Raw genomic sequence first — 27,851 nt, 5'->3', positions numbered from 1 at the left:
ACTTTGATTCATTCTCTTTGATCACCACCATCACTTGGGCACAAAGCCCTTCTTTCTAGCCAAGCGCCTATTCCCCCACTCTGTTCCCACTGTCACCACCCCAAGTTCAGGTCCGTATCTCTGCTGAGATCTACACCACGGACCCCTCCCTCAGCAAACTTCTTTCCTCTAGCTTCTGCCTCTTCCAATCTATCGTACCATCGATAGGACCAGGACCGCTAGAAGATCAATATTTCCAAAACATGGTTCTCAGGTCACTCACCTATTCAGAGAAAATCCCTTTAAGGGTTCCTACAGGCTGTAGGAACTACAAAAAGCCCACAAACAACTCCACTTGGCACTGAGGCTACTCCTCCTATGAGGTATCTCACCCTCTCTCTCAAAAACACTTGCACTGACCTTTCTAGGAATTTCTCACGCATGTTCTAAAATTTATACCTGATTTAATTCAAACGTGAAGTTAAGAAGAAGCTAGAAGTACAATGAGTACTAAATTCCCTGTCTTTGACTAGCTTAGAGTTTAGTGGAGAATACATAAAATTATCAAGCTATTTCCAATTCTGTGATACTGGGCTGGCCAAAAGGTTCGTTCCGCTTTTTCCGTAAGATGGCTCTAGTAGCACTTAGTTGTCTTTAACTTCATTTGAAACAGTTTTGCTGGACTGTATGTGACAGCTGTCATATCAGCGTGCATTTAAAAAAAGACTTATCAAAATTGGTGAATTTTTGTATAGCCATTTTAATATTGAAAATGGAAGGAAAAAGTAACATTTTCAGCATATTATGTTTTATTATTTCAAGAAAGGTAAAAATGCAACTGAAACGCAAAGAAAGATTTGTGTAGCGTATGGAGAAGGTGCTATGACAGATCGAACGTGTCAAAAGTGGTTTGCGAAGTTTCGTGCTAGAGATTTCTCACTGGACGATGCTCCACGGTCAGGTAGACCAGTTGAAGTTGACAGCGATCAAATAGAGACATTAACTGAGAACAATCAACGTCATACCACGTGGGAGATAGCTGACGTACTCAAAATATCCAAATTAAGCGTTGAAAATCATTTGTGCCAGCTTGGTTATGTTTTAATCGCTTTGAGGTTTGGATTCCACATAAATTAAGTGTAGAAAACCTTCTTGAGAACTGCGTATTTCCATATGCAGTTCTCTACTTAAACGTAATGAATATGTTCCGTTTTTAAAACAAATTGTGACGGGTGATGAAAAGTGGATACTGTACAATAATGTGAAATGGAAGAGAGCATGGGGCAAGTGAAATGAACCACCACCAAACACACCAAAGGCCAGTATTCATGCAAAGAAGGTGATGTTGTGTATATGGTGGGATTGGAAGGGAGTCCTCTGTTATGAGCTCCTTCCGGAAAACCACACGATTAATTCCAACAAGTACTGCTCCCAATTAGACCAACTGAAAGCAGCACTTGAGGAAAAGCATCCAGAATTAGACAACAGAAAACGCATAATCTTCCATCAGGGTAACGCAAGACTGCATGTTTCTTTGATGACCAGGCAAAACAAGCTGTTACAGCTTGGCTGGGAAGTTCTGACTCATCCGCCATGTTCACCAGACATTGCACCTTCAGATTTCCACTTATTTCGGTCTTTACAAAATTCTCTTAATGGAAAAAATTTCAATTCCCTGGAAGACTGTAAAAGGCACCTGGAATAGTTCTTTGCTCAAAAAGATAAAAAGTTTTGGGAAGATGGAATTATGAAGTTGCCTGAAAAATGGCAGAAGATAGTGGAACAAAAGGGTGAATATATTGTTCAATAAAGCTCTTGGTAAAAATGAAAAATGTGTCTTTTAGTTTTACTTAAAAAACCGAAGGCACTTTTTGGCCAACCCAATAAAACAGAGACATGGGGGTACAACCAGGATTCTCTGAAAACCCAGAGAGGCATTTAACACAGCCTGGGAGTTTAGTGGAATGCCTCCTTGGAGGAGATGTCTGAGCTGAGGACTGCAGGATGAACGGGCGTTTGCAAGGCAATGCTCACATCTTGCCTTCATCTATAAGCACTTCATGCTTGCATGTTTTGATTCCTTCACAAGCTTTACTTTTAAACTCTGAAGGTGACTGAATCTAAGGGGGCTGTATCTTATGTAATTAGTTTGTACCTTCATAGCACCTAGCGAAACAGTGGGACCTCAGTGGGTACTTCACGAATATTTGCTATTTAACTGTCACTTTTGCAAAATACAGATACAAAATATATCTGAGTAATGATTTTGAGCATAATTTCTACTACAGTAGGAAAGCTATGATACCAATGAGATCAATGAAAGACACTATATAAAAAGAAAATGGACTGAAAACTGTCACTTAGCTGTTGGCTCTTGAAAAGCTGAGATGGAAAAATAATTGTGGAGCTCCCTAAAATAAAATCTTAGTTATTAGTAGCATATGCAACAACGTTGCGAGTGTATAATTTTAAATTCTCACAGCAAACAAGCAAAAATCAAGTTAGAATTTGATATTAACTAGTGTTGATTTATAATTTTTCCTTCTTTTTTTTTTTTTTTTTTTTTTTTTTTACTTTTACAGGTAAAATCCCATTACAACAAATATATAGAAACTCATCTTTGGAAGGTTTGTGAGCTATTTCCACTATCTCAGGGAATGGTTCACAGAAACTAATTTGTGGATATTAACAAATTCTACATAAAAATTTTTGAACAAGGGTTTTGTATGATCCTTTAGCCCAGTAACAGTCACTTTCAACACGAAAAAAATCTTTTTTTAATAAAAATAATGCTTGAATCTAATATCCCTGTTTAAAAAAATATCTTTTATATTTCAATGCAATTCACCTCCCTCCTTGATATTGCAAATTAAGATAATAAATATACCCCATATCACCAGTTGTCACATAGCTATTAATGGTATGACAGGCCTTGTGATCATCAATTTCTGGCTCAGTTCTCACCGTTACCTCCAGTCTTCCAATTATTCAACATCAAATGAGAAGAACGATTAAATTAAAATATCTTATAGCTTAGAAAAAAAGAGGGGTATGGGAGCAGAGATCAAGATGACAGGGAAACCAAGGATTCGGCAAACTTTTATGATATCTTTGGTCAAGTACTGAAATCCACAGACTTCATTTTACTTAAAAATCTGCAAAGTCAAGGCACGTGGTAAGCTCTGCTTCATCACTAGGTGTGAAGATTTGAAAGTTTCAAAGTTTTTAGCAATATATTTGATTTCATCAAATTTCACGAACATCTGATTTGTTTATTCCATAGGATTTGCTATATTGGGATTTTACCTGTACGATTAATTTCTCACACAGATCCAAAGCAACCACAACACACTCACTGCAATGGAATCGTTTTGCTTTCAAAATCTTCTAGCAGTAGGTATTCCTCTCCTTCTTCAGAAACAAAAGATGACCCTTGGCTGGTTTACAATCACACAAGAAATGGAGCAAGATCACCATTTATAAATCAGTGAAATCTGTTAAGCAAAGTTAACACTGTGAATCTGTAACAAGGACTAAGACACAGGAGACAGATTTCCAAAAGAGCCATGAAGGCGCACGTGTTCTTTGCCAAAAATGATAGACAGTGTGCTTCTCCAATAAAATCTCCTGAATATCAGAAATCATTCGTGGAGGAACATCAACCTGAATTATAAGCCTAAAAGATGAGCTTCTATATATAGGTGGTTACTTTTAAGCCTTCAAATCAGGGTTACAAAAGTTTAAAGGTAAGAATGCCTAAGGGATGCACGTACACGCACAGACGCAGGTGGTTTACCTGGTGGGTTCAGGCTTCTTGCTTTGACAGTTGATTAGCAAGAGGTAGTCCTGAGGATCCTCCTGGATGCCAAGGGTTTCCAGGTGTGGTGGAAGGCTAATTAGCTGATACGGAGGAGGTGGAGCAGCTGAGGAGGCATCCACCTGGGTGGACGGTGGTGCTGTATTTATCGCCAGCGGTAAATCAGCTGGCGCTGGTAAGGAGCTGCCAGGTGGCTTCACGGGATCTGCAACACCCAAGTGTGACCATCACTGTCCATCCCATTTTTTTTTTAAACATCTTCATTGGGGTGTAATTGCTTTACAATGTGGTGTTAGTTTCTGCTGTATAACAAGGTGAATCAGCTATACGTATACATATATCCCCGTATCTCCTCCGTCTTGCGTCTCCCACCCTCCCTATCCCTCAGATAGCAGCCGCATAGCACAGGGAGATCAGCTCGGTGCTTTGTGACCAGCTACTGGAAAGTTTGGAGATAAACCGTTTAAACACACGGAGACAGGATAAACCAGGACAATGTCAGTTAAAATACGTACTACCTAAATGGCAACGCTGACACAGAAAATTATTGGTTCTCGTTAAAGAGATCTGAAGGGTAGGGTTCTTTCTTCCAGGGGCTCTAAAAAAGCCACGGTTGGGAATTCCCTGGCGGTCCACTGGTTAGGACTTGGCGCTTTCACTGCCGGGGCCCAGGTCCGATCCCTGGTGGGGGAACTAAGATCCCGCAAGCCTCAGGGTGCGCCCAAAAAAAAAAAAAAAAAAAAAAGCCTTGGTTAACGTTGCCTTGAACACTCTTTGGTTTTGAGGTTACTGGGAATGGAGATGTTAGCACAAGTAGCAGCAGACTTTTTTTCCATGATAATAAAGCACTTTCTAAGCCAAGCCAACCTCCCAAGGAGACCCATTCTATTATGTGGTATCTACGGGCCCATGGTGCTGTGTGTACCAGAGCCAGCTCTTTACCCCATGTTTATCTTGCTGTTCATTCTTTTCTTTCTACTTCTTAGCCACCGACTAGGGAGAAATATGTCTAACTCCAGGATTCACATTTAAGGAAAGAGCTTTTCTTTAAGGCATCACCTCTTTCCTCGGCTCATAGCCTCATTTGCCATTATCGGATTTCTGTAGTATTTTCATGCAAAAGGTAAAGAAGGTAAAGAAAGAAGGTAAAGAAAGCAGCAGGTAAAGAAGTAATTTATTAAGCACTTAACTACATTCTGAGAAGACATATGAAAATAGCTAAATTGTGTAGAATGAAGTAATTTGAAAACAAGTTGAAAGCCTAGAAATAAAATCTCACTGACACAACCAAGGAAAATTTTGAGGTCCCAGAAGAAAAATTCTGTTAGTCTGGTTACGAATTCGGGGCCATAAATCCAGAAAAAAAAGGTAAATGCTCATATTCGAATAAACAAATCTGTTTATTGTCTGTTTATATTAGAACAGAAAAGGCTGGGTTGAAACTGAGATTTTTCACAACAAAACAGTATGTAATGATGTTAAAAAGTGCTAAGAAGACTTAATATGTTCTATAGAATAGAATAACAGGCAGGTCATTTGGCCTGTCAATTCCCCAGGGAAGAGCAAAATGTCTGCCCTCTCTTCTCTAGATTCTACAGAATAAGTCCATGTGCTTTTGATGAGGTCTTTATGTATTCAACATTAACATCCACATACGCACTACAGCCAAGTTTATGTAGCTCATTTCAAAACTCTTCCTCCTAGGCAGAGAAGCTCATATCCTAATGGTAAAGATTGAATGATAACACGTGAGTATGGCTATCTTTAATTAGTTTATCTTTAATTGTGGGTCCCCAAAGCAAACAAAAAGGCTCAGAACTCCTGGGTCAGATGCTCGAAAACACTCCATTCACCCAACAGAAACTCACTTAGCACTTTCTCTATACCAGGTTGGAAGAGGTGAAAGCAATCCTCAATCTGCAAGACCCCTTCACCTGCACGTGCCGTTTGGAATTTGCTCTTCCAGAAATCTGTGAGCCCTGCTAAATGCTAACCGAGTATGAAAATTTCTTCCTGTTGGAGACTTTGGCCTGAGTTAAGGAGAAGTTGAGCTAATTTCTAATGTTCTATCTTTGTTATGCTGCACGCAATGTCAAGTCTTCACACAAGCTCATCTAACAAAAGCTAACACTTTATGACAGAAATTAATTAATTCATTCTTTCTTATTTATGAAAGGCCAGAACAGACGATGGTGAGAAAAGAAAAAATTAATTTTTCGACATTTATACAAGATAATGGCATAATTTCGCAGGAACTCATAAATACCTCATCATGTCTAATTGATGCTGGTTATAAATAGTGTTTATAACATACCCTATGAAATGTTGTACTGTTTTGATTTTGAAACAAATATAAACAGATTTATCTAAGGGGATGTGAAATGCCATAGGTTAATCAGTGACTCAGAGTAAATCCTTGTGGAGTGTTAAACTTTAGAGAACTATGAAAAATATTTACCCTTTAAAGACCTTAAGAAAAATACATACAACATTGAGGAGAAAAAAAAAGGAGAGGAATCACAAAGTAGTTGCTGTATTCCATGTAGCCTACAGAGTGTATTCACAAGTATATTTTATATACTTCTTTCTTCTACCACAGAGATATGGTAAAATTGTATAATCCAGTTCAATGTTTAGCTCTGACCAAACAAAATCAAACTAAACACTGGAAAAACTTTACTGTATAAAATAGTATGAATTCTAGTTTTCCACTGTAATTCCTAAAATAACTTTTCCAGGCGGGTTTTTTTTTTTTTTTCAAGTCGTTGTTTTTATAGATACACTTTTCCTTTAGTATTTTTTCTAAACTAGATGGCTATATATTAAACGAACTGAGTGATTCATCTTAAATGGGAAAAAAGTCACCCAGCCAAGCAATCACTTTTGTTTGGCCTTGTTTTATTAACACAATGGGACTATCCCATTTTTTTTTTTTTTTTTTGACTATCTCATTTTTAACCTTCCATTTCTGCCACCTGTGAATGATGCAAGTGTTTTACTCTTTTATAGCTGCAAGAGCCTCTCCATTTTCTGACAAAAGGACTGGGATTCAAAGGTTCCTTTTTTAACAAAAAAATCTTGTTCACAATATGGGAAGACTTATGTATACTTCTCAGAGGCAAGAACTAGAGAGAAACCTTCATTATGTTCACTAGCAAGCTCATGGAAGAAAAGACCTTCAAATAGCAGTGAACAGCAAGCCCAACCGTTCCAAACAACATGGCATACAAAGGACTTTAAAAGGGAAGGGGACACTGCTTTACCACCCTGGGCTCAGATAATGCACCATCTTCAAAGTTTGAGTGTTTGGGATGATTTTACTCATGGTAATTTGACTATATCCTCAACTCTGTGATTTTAATGCCAGCATGGCATGGTATCTAAATATTCTTCAACATAAAACTTCTAGCCAAAGTTAACCAACTGGTCTGAAAGAAGAAACTTCTCTTCAACCTTAGAAAGACATGGGATTAGCCCCCATTCTACCCTACAAGTAGTTGAGCAGACCATGTTTATTGCTTTCTGCCTCACTTGGGTTTCGGACTTACTGCTCTTTCTAAGTAATTGCTGGTATCAAGTTTCTGAGAACCAAACATCAGCATAGGGTGTGCTTCTGTGTGTAAAATTATTTCCTGCCTCTTAATTCAGAAGGCATGAAGATGATAATCAGCATCCACTAAAGGCCTAATAAGCTGCTGCAGCAAACTCTTAATTTAATTTTACTTAGAAAGCTAATAAGTACTGCAAAGGAAAGCCTTAAGGAGTTTTCAGTGAAGAGGAGTAGATTGTTCTGTGAGGGGAGCCACAAATAATAGATTGGTTCACACGATCCCTACCTTAATGCACAGCTTTATCCTATTTGGAAGCATAAGGCTCTGGAGTTAGTGTCCCTCATACAAGCTGGAGTGCCCAGCCAATGCCTTGAAATATTCAAAATAATATTTTTTAAATCAAATGGTACACGTGCTTAAGCCCAGGGAAGCAATCTTACTCTTTATTATGGGTAAGGTAGACTATTTCAAAGTTAATGTGCTAAGATCCTCTGATTTTGCAACTACTGACATACCCTTCCTGAGCATGTGGTAATAAAACTGGGGTGTTGCTCACTTCCTGTCAGGAGACCAGATGAGATCCCTTCCTCCCAAGATGGGCTACATTTGTTGACAGAACATTTGTTTGTTGCTATTGCAAAAGTTTTCCCTTTATGTTCACAATTAAAGGTAAATAGGTCAAGGTCGCTCTGTATCTACTGATTCCTGATTTACCAGGTCTGTTGTAGATTTTTTTTTTTTCTGTAAAGAGAAGCATTTCAAATAGATTTATGTGATTTATATCTAACTAACCTAGCAAATAAGAGTCCACAAAGAGTATGCATTACTATTAATGCTAAAATGGCCGTCTTCTACTTCCCCAGCGGTCCAGTGGCTAAAACTCCGCCTTTGGGACTTCCCTGCTGGCGCAGTGGTTAAGAATCCACCTGGCAATGCAGGGGACACGGGTTCAATCCCTGGTCCGGGAAGATCTCACATGCCGCGGAGCAACTAAGACCATGTGCCACAACTACTGAGCCTGTGCTCTAGAGCCTGCGAGCCACAACTGCTGAAGCTCGTGCATTCTAGGGCCCACGTGCCTCCACTACTGAGCCTGTGTGCTGCAACTACTAAAGCCTGCGTGCCTAAAGCCCGTGCTCCACAAAAAGAGAAGCCTACACACCACGAGGAAGAGTAGCCCCCGCTCGCCACAGCTAGAGAAAGCCAGCGCGCAGCAACGAAGACCCAACACAGCCAAAAAAAAAAAAAATTAAGTTAAAAAAAAAAAAAAGACTTGGCCTTCCAATGCAGGGGGTGCCAGTTTGATTCCTGGTCAGGGAACTAAGATCCCACATGCTGCGCGGTGTGGCCAAAAAAAATAAAAAATAAAATAAAGTAAAAAGAGCAATAAAAAAAGAAATGGCCGTCTTCTCACTTCTGAACATACCCTTTTTTATGGAAGAACATTTTATAAGGGTAAATCTATCAAATGGATACAAACAAGAAAGAGTGGTAGTCACAATTTTCACTGAAGCAACCTGAAATGTCAACAAATTATTTAATCAAAAATCGAAGACCTTTCATCAGAGTCCAATCTTCTTATTTGTCATGACCATCTATCTCCTTAATAGAGTGTGAAAACATTCTTGGAGACTTTTAAAACAAACCCTTAGTGCTGACAAATGATTTAATTTTCATCCAGAGGTGTCATGGTATCTTGGCATCAGAATCTCTTGTTGGGTATTTGAGAAATCTAGGTGCCTGGGCCTCACCTCAGGAAACTCAATGAATCAAGATCTCAGGGGCAGTAGCTTGAAAATGTGTGATAAAACAAAAGAAGACAAAACAGAACAGACAGACTCTGGTTGGATTGGTCCTCAGGAAAATGCAAAGTAAGACCACAATGAGATACACACTCACTAGAATGGCTAAAATTAACGACCCACAACACCAAATGCTGGTAATGTAACTAGAAATTTTATATGCTGCTGGTAGGAAAGCAATTGGCACAATAACTTTGGAAAACTAAAGCTACTAGCAAATCTACTAAAACGAAAAATATATATCCTATGATGAACTGCAGCAATTCTACTCATGGGTATATATACCAAAGAGCAAAGTGTTCATGTCCATCAAAGGACAGATGTAAAAATGTTCACAGCAGCTTTATTTGTATTCACTAAAAACTGGAAACAAGCCAAATGTCTATCAACATTTGAAAAGATCAGTAATTTACGATATATTCACACAGTGGAATGCTACGTAGGATGCTGAACTCCTGCGACATGCAACATAGATGGATCTCACAGACTTACTATTGAAAAAAGAAGCCAGACTCAATGGTTTTGTTTGTGTAAAGTTCAAGTATAGGGAAAACTAATCTATGGTGACAGAAGCAAAATAATGGTTACACATTTGAACTTTTTTCTGGGTGTTTACTGGGAAGAAACGTGAGAAAACCTAGGGGACTGGAATTGTTCCATTTCTTGATTTGAGTGGCGGTTTCACAGATTTCTATGTATAGATACAGAATGGATATATAAAACTATATTGAACTGTAAACTTACGATCTGTGCCTTGCACAGTAGTAAGTTATACCTGCATAAAAAAGTGAATAAAAAGAAATTTAAGTTCCCTAATTAAGAAGCACTGCTTTGCAGGAATGGCAGCGTGTGTATATTCTCACATTAGTTTACCTACTTTTCTAAAAGGAAGACTATCAGAGAATCACACTTTTTTTTTAAGCCAGTATTATCTGGGCATTTTGAGAAAAGCAACTCAACTGATTAAGAGGCAACTTTGTAAACTTGCACCTGAAATGAGACCAGGAGCCTCTGCACCAAGTTAGTTGCGTTCAGCCCTAAGGCTGAGTTTCCTGGCACTTGTTTAGCAGATTTTACAGCTTCCACCTCGTGTAGAAACAAAAATAAATCTGCACATTTCCAAGAAAAACAAAAGAAATTAGTTTCTTGGTCTCAAGTCTACTAAATAAAAGCATTCATAGGAACCACACACAGTGCAATGAGCTAGAATTGAAAAACAGATTCAGCCTGCCAGCATTCTGAGTATTCAATAATAGCAATGGTCACCTGGGGCAGCGGAAATAACATGGTAATGATATTTTGAGAGGTTCCTGGAATCAAAACACAGGTCAGAATTTTCCCCTTTCCTTTTGTTTTCAGGAGAAAATTAGTTATTCTCCTAGGGATTGGGGATAGTTATGTTCTCAGGCTGTAATACCAAGCATAGTCTACTTCTTCCCACGTCTACCCTGAAACTAGTTTTAGTGAAAAATCATTTCATGTTATTAATTTTACGCCAGGAGTGGGAGCATATTCGGCTGTCTGAAAAGGGAAGAACACAGGGCTCAGGGGACAGATCTAGGTAAAGACAAAAGCCCCTATTATACAGTGAGTGGAGGAAGCAGGAGAATATAAAGCAAGTAGTAAAGTTAATGGAAGAACAAAGACATTTTGATATTCCCCTTGTCATATTAAACTGTATGAATGTGATCACAAAGGATAACAGCAGTTCTCTGCAGTTTAGAATTTGATACAAAGCTTTAAATATGTGGAATTTTGAAGAAGGCATCTAGCAAAGTCAGCTACTACAAATGAATAGGGAAATACAATGGTTGGCTTTTAAAGGCTTTTTGCAGTTTTGCTACTATGCTTCAAAAACCAAAATTATAGAGCAAAATAAAACTATTTGTGTGGCTCCTTGATACTACACAATGAAGGATTGCTCATCTTTCACTGATTTATTCCAAGAAACTCAAGTCTCCAACACAGTCTAGTAAGACATTTCTAACTGTGGTTATTTGGGAGATGGCCAGGATGAACTTGTAAAAACATCTAAATTATAGAATCGAAAAAATAAGCACAATTGAATTTAGATACAGATCAGGAACTAAATTTAAAAGTATTTAAACTGAAGTATTTTGACTTCAGCAAACTGAAGTATTTTGACTTCAGCAAACTGAAGTCCTTAGGGACTTATTTTAATGAACAGATAAAAATGATCTGTGATTAGCATAGCTACTCTTGGTAACCAACTCAGCTTATATACATCAAATTTGATTAATCATATTATTAATTTTCTTACAACTTCCCCTTTTATGGATATTGTGAAGATTACAAGTTCACAAATTGAGAGCTTCACTCAAGGCAAATATACTTCTAATCTGTTTTATAAGAATTTGGGAGTTTTGCCACTGAAAAGGCGGCTTTCAAGTTTTGAAACTTTCCCCCTCCCTATACTAGTAAGTTTATGAAGTGAACACAGGCATTGTAACTGATTCTGACTACTAATGCCAATGAAGATGTTCCCCTAAGGACAAAAATAAAGTTCTCAGTACAGTATCAGTTATAGTCACAAAGCCATTTAAAACTACTTAGGCTTTTCCTGATCCTCCTGAGATGAAATCAGCTGCTATCTATGCTTTTTTTTTTCTTTTAGCAGAGCACCTAACAACTGGTATTATAATTCCTAGATTATTTGCCTGTCTCTCCTACTAGACTGACTTAAGCTCTATGAGGGCAAAAACTGTATTTACACACTCCCACAGTATCATACTTTAATATATAAAATTATACCTTAATGTTATATATTAACACTTTAATATATGTTCAAGTATGATTTATATTAAAAAATGTGAACACATATATGTACATACATACATGTCTAACTTGCACTTATCAACTGTAATGAATTATTTTGGGTATGACTCTTCTCTCACTAGATGCTCAGTTCCCTGTCTATAATACCTCTCATCTGTCTGCCTAACTGGCCACCTAATATGTATCGGTTGAATGAATGCCCAAAGCCTAGTGGAGTACTGGCAAACTCAAATAACTCGGTAGATTACTGAATTAATGTTCTAAAGCAGACAAAACCTATCTACTTCCCAGAGCTGACTGGCTCCCAGATGATAAGAATCATTCCAAGGTGGACAGATGGACCAGACTCCTTGCCTTAAAACTTGCAAAGCTAATCTGGGACACTTGAGCATGACAAATTCTTATTTTGGGGGTTCTCAACTCTAACCACCCCCAAAAGTGCTTCCAAAAATTACACACTCACATTCCTTAACCGGAGAACGCACTAAGAGGGCATCTCATATCCTTTGCAAAATCGGACAATTATAAAGAAAACAAAAAGAGACAGAAGAACACCTACTGTAGTCTTTCAGATCTGCTGAATCTGTACAGGCAACCAATGGAGACAGAAATCTGCCTTTATATCCCCCAAATTCTAAACTGAAAAGGTAGCAGGCAAAAGAACAACATCAACACAAAGATTATACAACCACTTAAATTATTTTAGCTGAAAATCCATCATACAAGGAAATGAATGTGAGGTCTAAATCCAATCATTATCATTACTGAGGGGCTGTTAACCATTAAAAAGAGAGCGATCTCATTTGTGACTTTAACTGAAAAATTCTCTGCTGCACTCAAATATAGATCATGTATGCAAACAAGAAGGGAAAGGAGTTTTATTGGAGTTAGAAGTAATACCAGCAGGCCCACTTAAAATGTGAACATATTTAGTAACTTTACAAAAACAACTGAAGCTTTAATTCCACATGTGCAACAATTGCTTGAGGCTTTTTAATCAGTAGAACTCTGTTGAAGAGCTCTAGGTCATTAGCCTCCTGTCTAAATCAGACGCCTCCTTCCCTTTCTCAGCGCTGTTTTCCCTCGAGCATTCTAGATTTCCTCAGCAAGGGGTTTCCCCCAGCCCACTGGGCCAATCCCAGCCCTGGAAGCCTCCTTCTCCTGGGGGCTGCCTGGCCAGAGAGGAAACAGCATGCTGACCTGAGCTAATTAGAGATGATGACTGTTTCACTTCAATCTAACTCTTGAAGTGGATTGTTAACACAATTTTTCCACTCCTCACTGAATCTCCAGCACTCCTAAATATAGATATTTGGAAATGCATGCTTGTCAATGTGAGTATAACCATGAAGACAACAGGGTCAAAGACCCTATTTAATAAGGTCGCCTTTATTTCTGATTCTTGGCTCTGCAAACCTAAATTAGTATTGGAGTCCCCTCCGTGGGTTCTCAGTGTTTGTTTAAAAAGGAAGAGAAGTACAGAAGTAGACAGGGAATATAAAAGGTCATGACAGCAATATAAAAGCACCCAAAGAGGAATTCCACTTGTAAAATTCTTCTTGAGGGACTTCCCTGGTGGCGCAGCGGTTAAGAATCCGCCTGCCAATGCAGGGGACAGGGGTTCGAGTCCTGGTCTGGGACGATCCCACATGCTGCGGAGCAACTAAGCCTGTGCACCACAACTACTGAGCCTGCGCTCTAGAGCCTGTGAGCCATAACTACTGAGCCCGCGTGCCACAGCTACTGAAGCCCGTGCACCTAGAGCCCATGCTCCACAACGAGAAGCCACCGCAATGAGAAGCCCGCGCACTGCAATGAAGAGTAGACCCCGCTCGCCGCAACTAGGTAAAGCTCGCATGCAGCAATGAAGACCCAATGCAGCCGAAAATAAATAAAAATTTCTAAAAAAAAAAAAAAAATTCTTCTTGAGGCCTTTAATCACTCAGCTCCTCCCAGGAAAGGCACTCAAATCTCAGATCCTCAAGCAAGTCTCCCCTTGCCTTTATCATTCATAGCCCTCTGCCCTCTAGGAGTCTACTCCACCTCTGGGCCCTTCCCTAGCCCCTAAGCCTGCAGGTTCTGCGTCCCTCCTTTCATTTATGTAGATATAACACTACTTCCTTCAAAAGCCTACAGTTCACAATGGGTCTTTCTCCAAGAAGCTTTTCTTCACTACCTCTTTTTCAAAACTTGAGACCCCTCTTCCTCCATGCTTTTTTTAGGACATTTGTGTTAAGTAAATTCGTATGTTTGTTACTTTTTCATCATGTTTTGTGACTGATTCTCATTTGCTTTTCATAGGTATTGACAGTCACCTTGGCTATTTCATAACTCCATAATCCAATACAGTTTAAAAAATAACTCCTGTATCCATCATTAGATGAATGGATAAAGAAGATGTGGCGTGTGTGTATACACACACACACACACACACACACACAGTGGAATACTACTCAGCCATCAAAAGAAGTAATTTTGCCATTTGCAACAACATAGATAGACCTGGAGGGTGTTATGCTAAGCGAAATAAGTCAGACAAAGAAAGACAAATACTGTATGATATCACTTATATGTGGAATCTAAAAAATATAACAAACTAGCGAGTATAACAAAAAAGAAGCAGACTCACAGATACAGAGATGAAATCAGTGGTTACCAGTGGGGAGAGGGAAGGAGGAGGAGCAAGAGAGAGGTAGGGGATTAAGGCGTACAAACTATCATGTATAAAACAAGCTATAAGGATATACTGTACAACACAGGGAATATTGCCAATATTTTATAATAACTATAAATGGAGCATACCCTTTAAAAATTGTGAATCACTATATTGTACACCTGTAACATATAATACTGTACAGCAACTATACTTCAATTAAAAAAAAAACTCACAAAGAATTAAGTTGAGCCGCATGAAAATGTTATTTTAACAGGTTGAAATATCAAGTATCAGCAGTGTTAAGGTTCAACTTAATATTTACCTTGGAACTCAAGAAATGCTCTTAAATAAGTATGTCTTCTTGTCATCTTCTTCAGGACATTATTTAGACACTGCCCCACAATGGTAGTCTCTCTTTCTAAAATCTATAAAAATTTCTCCCTAAACTGATTAAAAGGTTTGCTTTTTCTAAATGTTGTTACTATTATAAAAAAAAAATTATATTGTGTAACTGAAATAACAAAGAATTTTACAACGGTTTTTACAATGTAGTAATAAAGGAGAACTCAGGTTGAGTCACAAAATCTTGAACTTACCTTCTTCTGTAGGATTAAACCCACAGATGTCACAAATACAACGAACCCACTTATTCATCTCCTCTTCACTGTCTGCTACCAAGTAGAAAATCCGGTCAATGGTGTTGATATCAAAAATGTAGCTGTTTTCAAACTCTTTTTTGTTAAATGTCAATCCAGCATCAACTTGCTGACATAAATTTAAATCAATGATACGGATAGGCTTCTTGGCATGATCATTTTTGTAATATTCCAAGACATCTGGATCTCCAGTTAAACGGCCACTGCGTAACACAAACCATCTCCTCTTCCAGGCCTAGGAACAAAACAAAAACATCCATCCAGTGTTAACTTGAGAGAAATCTTTCAAGATGCACATTTGTCAAAGCAATTTTATAAATGCATTGACTAGAGAAAGTCATAGACAACGTTTTGTTTCCACAGAATAATCCACCACTCCAGCAAAGTTTACTGATGCTTCCTCAATTAACTTAATAATGTGTGTATACACATTTATTGTTTTCTATTAGATCTTCTGATTAAACATCAGAAGACACCGATTGATATCAGAAGCTATTACATTGATATGTAATATCAAGTCAACAAACCAAGGAAAATTTAGTTTTTACTAAATATAAAAAGCAAATGGTGCTGGGAAAACTGGATATCCAAGTGCAAAAGAATAAAGTTAGACTCTCACTGTATCAAATAAAAATTAACTCAAAATGGATCAAAGACCTACATGTAAGAGCTAAAACTAGAAAATTCTTAGGAAAACAAAAACGGAAAACCTTGATGATATTAGGTTTGATAATGATTTCTTGATTATGACAGTAAGAGCACAGGAAACGAAACGCCAGGGAAACTGGATTGCATCAAAATTTAAAACTTTTATATTTTTGAAGAACATGATCAAAGAGTGAAAAGGCACCTCATAGAATGGGAGGAAATATTTGCAAATCATATATCTGATAAGAAATTAATGTCTAGAACACATATAGAACTCCTACGACTCAGCAGTGACAACAAAAATATACAACCCAATTAAAAAATGGGCAAAGGACTTGAATAGACTCCCCAAGAAAGATATACAAATGACCAATAAGCACAAGAAAAGATGTTCAACATCACTATCCGTAGAGAAATGCACAATGAGATACCACTTCATACACATTAGAATGGCTATTATCAAAAAAGCAGAAAGTAACAAGTGTGGGCCAGGATATGAAGAAATTGGAAGCTTTGTGCATTGCTGGTGCGAACGTAAAATGGTGTAACTACTGTGGAAAATGGTATGGCGGTCCTTCAAAAAATTCCAGTGTGGGTATCTAACTCAAAAGTATGAAAAGCAGGGTCTCTCAGAGACATATCTGTACACCCATGTTCATAGCAGCATTATTCACAACGGTCAAAAGGTGGAAGCAACCCAAGTGTCCACTGATGAATGAAGAGATAAATGAAATATATACAGTGAAATATTATTCAGCCTTGAAAGAAAATTCTGACACATGCTACAATCTGTATAAACCTTGAGATGTTATGGTAAATGAAATAAGCCCATCACAAAGGGACAAAAATTGTAGGATTCTATTTATATGAGGTACCTACAGTAATCAAATTCACAGAGAGAGAAAGCAAAATGGTGGTTGCCTGGGGTTAGGGGGAAGGGGGATGGGGAGTTAGTGTTTAATGGGTAGAGTTTCAGTTTGAGAAGATGAAAAAGTTCTGGAGATAAATGACAGTGATGGTTGCCCAACAATGTGAAAGTACTTAATGCTACTGAACTGTACACTTAAAAATGATTAATATGGTAAATTTTATGTTATGTATATCTCACCACAATTTTTTAAAAAAAGCAATGTTTTTCTCATGCCTTAATATCATGCCATATTTTAAGTTATAGGTTTCTCTCTCTCTTTTTTTTTGGTTGGGGGATGGGGAGGAGGAAGGGGGCAAGGAGTAGGGAGGAGAAAAAATGGTTTAGAAGCTTTCCTGGTCTCTCACCTGGAAGGTAAGCAAAGACATGGACTACAGATAAAATCTATATTCTCAAGAATGGGATACAACTTAAAAAAAAAATCTTTCTCCTTCTCTTCCCAACAAACATATATTGGCAACCCGGACCTATACTCAACATGTATTCCCTCCACAAGTTTTGGTAAATTTTTAGTTTGATATTATACCTAAAGAAGCCTAAAATTCTTTCACTATTACTCTCTTTAAACTCTACATTGATCAAATAATAAAAGCAGAACCGATTGTCTGAAATGGCAGGCTTCATCAGTCTTTAAACCCAACATCTCTGTCAGGAGACAAAATGAAGCCTTCACTCCTCTGTGAGGGTCTTCCTCAGCGGGCAGTCAGCTAGACCAAAAAGAGGCCGACGTTGGCAAGACTCAGTCACCTACTAAGAGACATTCTCTACTCCAGACCAAACAGACAAAGATCTCCCAAAGAGGACACTCAAGAAGTGGAAGGACTGAGAAACAGGGCAATTTATAAACCCCAAGGGAATCAAATCTTCTTCATGGCCATTGTACACTTCCATTCATTTGGAGAACATGATGGAGCACCAGTCCCATCTCAGTCCTTTGGTTCTGGAAAAGTGTAACCGAGACAAAGTATGTCTCTTCCAGTGATAACCGGTAATGACAGCTTTACGCTTATGGCATTTTCAGAAATTTTCTTCAGAGCAGTATTATGAGTTTGGTGCTCCGCCTACAGTCTAATAAGACCAAGAATGCTCATGATGTTGGTACTGTAACCTAAGCCAATTTCACCCAAAACATTATTTCTGTTTCTTCCTTAACATATATATCAGTCTATTTTTTAAAAATCTACTAAATTTATCATCACCAAAAGCAATATTAGTATGACATGATAGGGTCTATTTTTTTTTTTCTTTTGCAGAACTTTGGCATCTGTAACACAAAAGGCATTGTGGTATCAACTAAAAACTGCTTCATTTTATCTTGAAAAATACATGTAAACAGAGAGAAAGAAAGGGGGACTAGCTAAAATCCACATCTACTTCTCCAATAGATGTTTAGTCTCAGCCTCCATCTTCACCAAATTTTTAAATAAATTCTGACATGAGTCACTTTTGACTTGTAGTTCATTGATGGAGTCACAGCTAGGAAGCTGTGGCAATGGTCTTAAGCAGAGAAATGAGAACTAAGGGGCGGGAGTGGTGCATAAACCAGCTCACTTGGTCTTTAGTAACTTGGACAACTGTACTGATAACTGAATTAACTAGGGTGATAACTTAAGATTTAACATTTTAGTAGATTAACTTAAGATTTAACATTTTAGTAGATTAACTTAAGATTTAACATTTTAGTAGATTAACTTAAGATTTAACATTTTAGTAGATTCTTTAAATTGAACCCATCGAAGAAAACTTAGATATTAAGAATTAAATCAATGAGATAACCAGTCAATAAGTTATTGATTATACTGTAAACGTCATGCTAGGTACTTGTGGGAAGAAATATAAGAAGATAATTCATGATCCCTATTCTCAACGAGTTTACTAATTATGAAGAAAACACTTACCATACATGCAAATATTTGAGATTATAGCAATCCTGGTAAAATATATGCTGGACTATTGCTAAATGCACAGGCATTCCTTCATGGAAAAACTTATGCAATCCTTTAATAAGAAGATCAGTAGAAAAATCACAAAGACCTAAAAATATTATGTAAGTAGTTCTTTAATATCATTAATATTTTAAATTAACTTCTTGGTCTGACTGCAGCTCAAAGTTAAAAGCAAATGATTGGTGTCCAGAAGGAGAAGGTAGTGTTGGAGGTCAAGAGATGCTTTAGGTAATACTGAAAAGTCATAAAGTGTTAAATTCACATGAATTTAGCACTGGCTTCTGGATTATATAAATCCATTTAGTTAATATATGACATCTATTTATTTCAAAATAAATAAATATCATCTCTTAGTAAAAGGATGCCTTCACAGACACCTCCCTATCAAACAGTAAGCTTAAAAAGGGAATAGAGAAGTAAAGAGAAAGGAAAACACAGTATTATGTCACTTATCCAGGGCCATCAAAGAATCACATCTTTTTGTAAAAGTGATTTCTCCAGATAGTGAAGGTTCTGTCTTTAAATACAGAAATGACTTTTTAAAACTTTAATGTCTTTCATGGAAATCTTTCTAAAATGCCTTACTACATAATTCATTGAACATAATTCATCCATTCCCCAATGACTCAGACTAAGTATTACAGGCATCAATTTCTATACTGCACTTCAGAAAAGCTCTCGGGCTGCAGGACTGTTCGGAGGTTTATCTGTCCCTATACTAAATAGTGCCATACTGCTGTGCTTGTATATACTTCATCTCTAACCATTTAAATACAGTCTTTTTTTTTTTCTCTTTTCACCCATTGTCACTTCTCCCTTCTCATCATATGGTTTACAGCAGGGGTCCCCAACCCCTGGTCCATGGACCGGTACTGGCCCGTGGCCTGTTAGGAACCAGGCCGCACAGCAGGAGGTGAGCGGCGGGCTAGCGAGCGAAGCTTCATCTGTCGCTCCCCATCTCTCGCGTCACCACCAGAACAAACCCTATCTCCCCTCCACCCCACCCACTCCGTGGAAAAACTGTCTTTCACGAAACCGGTCCCTGCTGCCGAAAAGGTTGCGGACCGCTGGTTTATAGGAGGCCAAACTGTCTCCTGCCTCAGGGACTTCGCACATGCTGTTTCCTAAGTCCGGGATGTTCTTTCCTCTCTTTGCCAGGCAGACTTTGACCTTTAGGCCTTCCCTTCCCTGACCACCCTCAACTCAACCACCACCGGTTGTAGAGCAGGGCATAATGTTAGGGACCCCATCACATACCTATGTAGTGATTTCTGTAATTTTGCAATCCAATTTTTCTTTGTATTTATTTAGTATCTAACTCCCCAAGCAGACCATGAAGTCCGAGAAGACAGTGACCATGTCTGCTTTATTTGCCATTACATACTCAATGCAGAGCAAGGGCCGAGTACTTAGAAATATTTGTACAATAAACAGAATTCCCCTAAGACTATGAAGTTGTAAAATTTTTGAGACTATTATATTAGAGGTATTGGCCACCCTGAATAGAAAGGCGTGTGCTTTCAAAACCTCTTCCACTTGAGAAAAATACTGAACATTTACATCATAATACAACATAACTGAGCTTTACCAAAACACGCACACAAAACACCTTGGGAAAATGACAAAAAAGAGAACAGAATGAAATATGTCCCTTTGCTACAGCTCATGTGTCACTCTTTGTCATCCAGTTGACTGTGGCTCCCCCAAACATTTCTTTGCTTCCCTCTTGAAATGATACTGTTAAAATGTAATAGGCCCTTGGAAACTAAAATACATAGCCAAGAAATGAACAGCAGTGAATTGCGGGGCACTAGACAGATTGGGCTAGGGATTACAGAGGCCGAGAAGACATTATCTAAGAGATGAACCCTGCAGCAGGAAATTACAGCATGAAAACACAGAATTTAGCCAAGCAGCACCTGCCACTTATTTATTTATTTTTAATGCGGTCCAAATGTGAATGTTTGTCTCAGTCACAAAATGAGTCACTCTCATTGAATCTGGCACAGATTAAACTGGAAAACAAAAGCAATTACATAAACTACACACTTTAATAAGGCAGATACAAAGGTTCTCTGGATTAGGGTACAAAGCACAATTTAGCCACAGAATAAAGCTTGATGCTCGACAAGAGAACTGACATCAGCACCCTTGCTAATCACAGCACAAAAGCTTCTCTATGTTTTGTCTGAGCACAAAATGGGTCCACATAAATCAGTCTTTGTTATCTGAAAATATCTGGGATTCTTAAAGTTTGCCCTATTTTTATCCTTGCTGCCTTGGTAGCCCCGGAGAAAGCTGTACATTGCTTCACCAATCCTACAGAGCAGTAACAGACAAAAAGGACACGTTTTCTAGAAACCCTCAAAAACACTCCAAGCAATTTTAAACAAAATGCATGTGAAAAAAACGTTTCATCTACTGGAAAATGAGCAGGTGTGCTTGAGAAGAACTATGCAAACATTTATTCTGTTGTCATTTCCTACATGCAATAGTGACTTCAACCTGAAGTTGAATAAATGATGCAGTAAAAAGATATCACCAGCAGGTCTGCATGTTGAAGCAGCTTTAAAAGCACCATACTCTGATACCGGTGTCCCATCTCAGGGTTTCAAGATTAACTTTGGCTACTATATTAACCTCAAAAGAGAACAGCATGGAGAGTCCATGGATCCCAATGGAAATACATTTAGATCAGACCGTCAAATTAAATATCCAAAATGCCTGGAGTATTTGCACTGCCATCTACCCATTCCCTATGTTTAGTGACTGCCTATTGCCTACAGGATAAGGCCAAACTCTCTGGCAGGGCACATGGGGCTCTTCCAGCCTCTCCCTATCTCTCCAGCCTCACTTCTTGCCTCTCTGCCTTCCAACCACATCGGAAATGCTTGCAGGTCCCCTAACACTCTGCTTCTGTCCTGCCTCTGGCCCTGATACAGGCTGCCCCTTGGCACATAATCCACCCCCTGGATTTAGCTCAGATTTCAGGGCACCGTCCCTAAGTGGCCCCCTCCAAGCTCTCCATTTCCCCCTTGTTCCCAGTTACCGTTTGACATCCCTACAAGTGAGCATCTTGAGGGCTGGAGCCATGTCTTTTCACCTTTCATCTTTCTTCTCCTAGTCCCAAGGAGGTGCTCAGTCAGTATCCGCTGAATATGCCAATCAAAGGAACCATGGATAAAAATATGGAAGTTCTCACACTTTCTATGCATTCTGGGGATATTGGCATGACTGCAATCTGCCCAGCCCATTTGCAATTTGGCTGACAAGAATTTGTCAGGCAAGGTAGAGGTGCATAAACCATCAATTCATTTGTTTTAAAAACTCTACAGGGCTTCCCTGGTGGCGCAGTGGTTGAGAATCTGCCTGCCAATGCAGGGAACACGGGTTCGAGCCCTGGTCTGGGAAGATCCCACATGCCGCGGAGCAACTAGGCCCGTGAGCCACAACTACTGAGCCTGCGCGTCTGGAGCCTGTGCTCCGCAACAAGAGAGGCCGCGACAGTGAGAGGCCCGCGCACCGCGATGAAGAGTGGCCCCTGCTTGCCGCAACTAGAGAAAGCCCTCGCACAGAAACGAAGACCTAACACAGCCATAAAATAAAATAAATAAATAAAATTAAAAAAAAAAAAACTCTGCAGATATGAGAGGAATTTTTATACTTCATTTTAAAGGAACTGTTCTTTTAAATAATTTCTGTATTTAAGCCAACTGCACACATCATACTGAAGACAGACTTGTCACATGGAAGCAAGGTTCTAATACAGGTTTATCACATACCTACAGAGTATGGGTATGTACACATTGGCAAGAAAGCACAGATGGAGTCCCATTACCTCGTGGGAAGAAAAAAATTTCAGTATGGATTAGCCCCAAACCACGACCTGTAATAGTATTATTAACAAACTCACAAAATATGTCTAATTTGCCTAAATGGCAAACGGGCTCAGTTTTAAAGAAAAACATTGCGAATGCTGCACACACTTGTTTTCTGAGCTTTCTCTGCTGTAACTGATGCAACACAGGCTTGGTACAATGCTTTCCAAGACTCCCTAATCGCTTCCCTGTTACTTCTACTGGAAGAGCTAATTATTGAAGAAATAGCCAATAAGTGGATGGGCAAAGAGAAGAGGTCAGGGTGGTCCAGTGATCCTCAACTCTAACTCTAGGTAAGAAATATCTAGAGAAATTTACTTAAAAAAAAGATTGATGCCTGGGGGTCTCACCTCAGGCCAACTAAACTGGAGCATAGGGCATCAGCCCTAGCACCAGCATAGGTAGTTTTAAATGCTCACCAGGTGATTCATATGTGCCACCAAGACTTGAGAACCACTAGTCCAATCAATAGACAGAATTAGGTTGCTTCTTAAAATAGAATTAAAGAAACAAACAAACATAGAGGTCCTTTAAAGCTTTCATCTATCTAATTCCTTATCTTCTCAAGCCTTCGCTCTTGCCAAGGTAGTTTATCTTCTCCCTTCTTGTCTTTGTTGACAATATTTATCCTATTGGCGAATATGTTTGAACTCCTTTCTACTGTTGGAAACCTAATCTATTCTCCAAAGTTCTGTCCAAACTTTCCCTTTTCCTCGCCACACCTTCCCTCTGGAGTCTTGGCCATCCATCAGGTACTGCCCTGGAAAGTCTTCTGCATGGCTATGGACAGTTTGGAACCATCTGTTATTTTACTATGTACATCTCCAAATGTTCCAAATGCCTGTGAAGTATCTTCCCGAGTTCTCTGAAAGCCGAGACCATTCCTTAAATTTTTTTTGTATCTGCCACAGCGCTTCACCCATTGTGAAGCCCTCAAAGCCTCCACGGGATGCTTTTCAAGTTTTCTGTTCATCACAGTGATTGCGGAGAGGAGTCAGTGAACTTAAATGAAAAGACCTCAGGGAAAGAATAAAAGAAGTCCATAGTTGTTATTAGGGTAGTCCAAACTCCCTTTACAGGTTGGCATACAAGGTTCTTCAAAACCATACTTACCTGCCTGGCGTCTCCAGCCAACGCGCACATTTTGTTGTTTTGTTTTGAGTCTAACACGTCCTCTCTCTCTCACCCAATGATCCTACTCTGTCTTCAAGAGTCAGCTCAATACCTCTTCTTTGCAGCTTCCCTCAACTTCCTCTGAGTTAAGGCTTCTCTGAACTCTCAGCACACAGGTCCCAAGTAGCCCATTAACAAGCCCACTCTGTTCGAGCAGTTCAGAAAGACCTCTGATGACTGCATTCAGGTCTCTCTAGTTGCTGAATCCTCGAGTTTACCTTGACCCGATAAACTGAAGAACAGCGCTTTCTATATTCTTGAGCCAACTGCCTTTCCATCATGAAGCATCACCACTGTAATTTTACTAACCCTATATTAGCCTAGGAAACTGGAACTTTCTTATTCTGAAATCTCTTAAAAGGTATTTCACGACTGATATTTAAGGAAAGAAGGTCATGACTGTGAATTCAAAATTTACGTATAATCTCAGAAATCTGTAAAATGTTAACGGTTGAAGACATGGGTTTCACAAAATGAAAATGCTATTTTTAATAAGATAGGTTTTAATCTAAACTTCATCAGCAGGGTAATGGTTAAATTTAAATAAATTACGAGCTATCTATACAATAGTAAGTTGATGCAAAACATTTAAAAAAGTGAGACAGATCTCACTTATATGTGAAAAATGCCCACAAGATAATTGTTAAATTTTTTTAAAAAGCGAGTTACAGAACTTTATGATTTCATTTAGTCTGAAATGATTGTGTGCTTGTACATGTAAACTATGTTTAGAGAGCAGGTCTGGAAGGAGACACACCGGAAGTGTTAAATGTGGTCATTCCAGGAATAGGGATGGGAGGGCCAGACCGGTTTCATGTTTTTATTTTATATGATTTTGTGCAGTCTGATTTTTTTTCAAGGAGCTTCCATTTACTACTGTTATAATTTTTAAAATATTACATGATTTAAAAACTTATGGTTAAAAAATGCTCTGAAAAACAGTCTATTAATTAATATTTTAAAATCTAGGAATGATGTACACACACAAAAAAGTTTATTTCTGTATGGAAATGCATACTCTTCTTTTTATTCTGCAATTAGTGAATAAATTTAGCCTTTCTTTTAAATATAGAATTCCAGGATACATCTGGAGAGAGTCTTGGTCAGGAAATAGCTTAGACAAAGTATAACTACTTTGTTTTCAAGAATGGAATTTAGAGGGTTAAAAAGAAAAAAAAAAGTAAAGTTGGGAACACTTAAAATAGAGAAACAAATTTCTTCCCCCAAAGTCCAGTGGTTATAATATTCTCACAATTTTAATTTATTTTAAAAACCATGTCAGTAAATGGTTAATATACTTAGATAGTTAAATATCTAAAATAAGCACTTTGGGAATTACTTTACCTATTAAAAATATTAAATTTCCATAATAATAATACAACCAGGGTAAATAAAATAAAGAAAAACAAATTAACCATGAAGCAGGGACAAAAGAAAACCATTTGCTTTAAAATACTTGAGTTGTTTTCCAGGAAGCACCATCTTTTCTCATAGAGCAAAATAAGGAAAAAACACTCGGTGGAAGTTTCCACTCCACTGGCTCTGTCATTATGATCATCTGTTCCAAACACACACAAGCCTAAAATTTCCTGTTTTCAAACTATTGTCACCATTTTCTAGCCTAGTGTTATCTGTGCTAACTTTAGCTTAGTAATGTAAACAAAAGAATACACCAAAAATAATGCAGAACAATGCCTAGATATAGGCTAACAACCGTGCCACAAACCTTTTAAATCGGAGTTTACATATGCTGCCTGGACAAAAACAAATTAGCTAGACCTGAACCAATTTCATAACAGCAAAACAACAGCAAAAAATCAAATTTAACTCAAACACTACAGTAGCTGGGAAAAAAATTCAGGGAATTTTAAATCATTAATGAATAATCGTATCATATCATTTACTTGTTGAAAGTAAATGTGCATATCATTTACTTGTTGAAATCACTGCTAAACTGATGCCTACCTCAAAGCTCTGGTGTTAAGTCCTGCATCAAACGAACAAACAAACAAAAAAGCAATGATGAAAACTCCCCAGTATTTAATATACACAAACTAGTTTTTATACCTTTTCGGGTCACAGACCGCTTTGAGAATCTAATAAAAGCAATGGAACCTTTTCTTAGAAAAAGGCACATACATAATATTGCACAGTTTCAGGGGTTCACATGACCCCTGGGGCACATGTTAAGAACGCTCGAAATAGGACTACCCTTTAATACTTCTTACTACAAAGGACAGTTTGATATGAGACCTTGGACCCCAACCAGGTGTATCAGTTACTAAAGTCCCACAGGAAGGTAGGTCATCTCATGGCATTAACTCTCAATACAGCACTGTGGGGCAGGTTGAATATATTTTTACTTGTGAATACTAGTTCATCTCTCATCATATTTCCACACTAACTCTGGGGCTTTTCAAGGCTTCCTTATCCTGACCAGGAGGAGTCTGAAGAGAGGCAGGGGTCTGGCTAGCAGTGGATCCAAGATAAGCTTGCAACGCCCTGTGTGGCTGGGAATGAAGGCCTGGGGTGATGGTATAGCTGAACCTGTATCGGGAAGAAAGACCACCTGCCTTGGGTTTCATCTGATCTCACCCTTTTCCTGCCACCACATGCACTAAGGGTCAGTGAGCTCATATCAGGGTGTGGTCATAGGAAAATGGGGTCAGGGAGTCCACCTGAACTTTTGGAATCAGCCTCCGGCCTAGACAAAAGGTAGCTGGAGTCATATGCAATCTGGCCAGCTAGAGATTTAGAATGGGTGCCACAGCTAGCGACAGAGCAAGTATGTACCTGGCCGTGTCGTCTGTGTATCTCCCTAAGAAGCTGTGGAGGCAGAGGTGGCACAAATGTCCAGGCAGACTCTTAGCAATCTAGCTGAAAACAGCAAAAGTACAATGCAGGGCTGTGAGCTCCAAACACACCCAGAGTCACTGAACCATTCATTTCATCTCTACGAATCTCACCTAAGGAAACAATGCAGAATGCAGCTAAATATATAGGCATCAAAACACTCAACACCGTGCTGTCTATATGAGTAAATATTTGAAACAATCTAAATATCCAACAATAGGGTGACCAACCATCCCAGTTTTCCCAGGACTGTCCCTGTTTTGGGAGTCAAAGTTCCACGTCCTGACACCCCTCGGTCCTGAGCAAACCAGGAAGGTTGGTGACAGTAGGAAATTGAGTAAATAAATTAAGATACATCTCCATGAAGGTGTCTGACATAATCAGTAAAATGATCCTTTTCAATGGCATTTTTTAAGATCCCCCTTCCCCATGGTCTGAAAAATTTCCAAAACACTGAGAGAGCTTGGCAAGGAACTAATCTTTTTCATTTGGAGTAACTGCAATCTGGTGTGAAGGAAAACTGGCAACACCTTCCTTTCTACCTTCTCTGGCTCTCTGTCACCTGCACCAGGTAAAGCTGACTGCTCCAGGGTAACCAGAGCACCTGTGCAAACTTCTATTTGCTTACTCTCCTCCTGAACGTCAAGCAGTCCTTTGTACAGCTGCTTTCCTCCCCAAGATTTTGTCCCATTCCTCTTCAATCTAAGTGCTTAGCGTAGCGCATAGCAGGCAAGGCCTTGGCGCCTTAAAAGGCATGTGTGATAACTTACCTGAACAAGTGAACGAACGAATCAATGTCTCCTGGTGACCCTGAAAATGCTGTCTCTGTCCTTCGCTAACTTAGTCTTCACGTAAATGGATGATACGCCAAACCAACAGTGGGCCTTCTTATCGCTAAGAGTTTGGCCATAAATCCTATCAAATCTCCTCGTCCACAAGGTTCAGCCAACAAAAAGTGAAACTAACTTAATCAAGAAACAAATCAGTATGAAACCATGCCAACGTGCTAAAAATTCAGAAACTACAACTTCAGACACTGCCTACAGTATTTTGGAAAGTCTACATATTTATGTTAGTATATTTATTTATATATATAATTATTCTCTCTCTTCATATATTCAACATTGGGGGGTGTGTGTGTGTGTGTGTGTGTGTGTGTGTGTGTGTG

The 27,851-nt window shown here is 38.7% G+C and overlaps 1 protein-coding gene across 5 annotated transcripts in view; it reads right to left on the bottom strand.

Annotated features, from left to right (window-relative positions):
• Positions 1-27,851, bottom strand: part of GAB1 (GRB2 associated binding protein 1) — a 124,028-nt gene that overhangs the window by 26,056 nt on the left and 70,121 nt on the right. For 3 of the 5 annotated variants that reach the window (XM_082390018.1, XM_082390020.1, XM_082390022.1), the window contains exons 2-4: positions 15,198-15,492; positions 3,776-4,001; positions 3,336-3,416 (exon numbers count right to left, since the gene is read on the bottom strand). In XM_082390018.1, the coding sequence (XP_082246144.1) occupies positions 3,336-3,416; positions 3,776-4,001; positions 15,198-15,492 (602 nt within the window). The remainder of the gene's footprint in view (positions 1-3,335; positions 3,417-3,775; positions 4,002-15,197; positions 15,493-27,851) is intronic. The other 2 variants (XM_082390019.1, XM_082390021.1) reach the window with 1 other exon arrangement.

The sequence above is a fragment of the Balaenoptera borealis genome (assembly GCF_965194805.1).
Source record: "Balaenoptera borealis genome assembly, chromosome: 4".
NCBI lineage: Eukaryota > Metazoa > Chordata > Mammalia > Artiodactyla > Balaenopteridae > Balaenoptera > Balaenoptera borealis.
The sequence above is the reverse complement of the archived record's forward strand: the minus strand, read 5'-3'. Positions and strand labels throughout refer to the sequence as shown.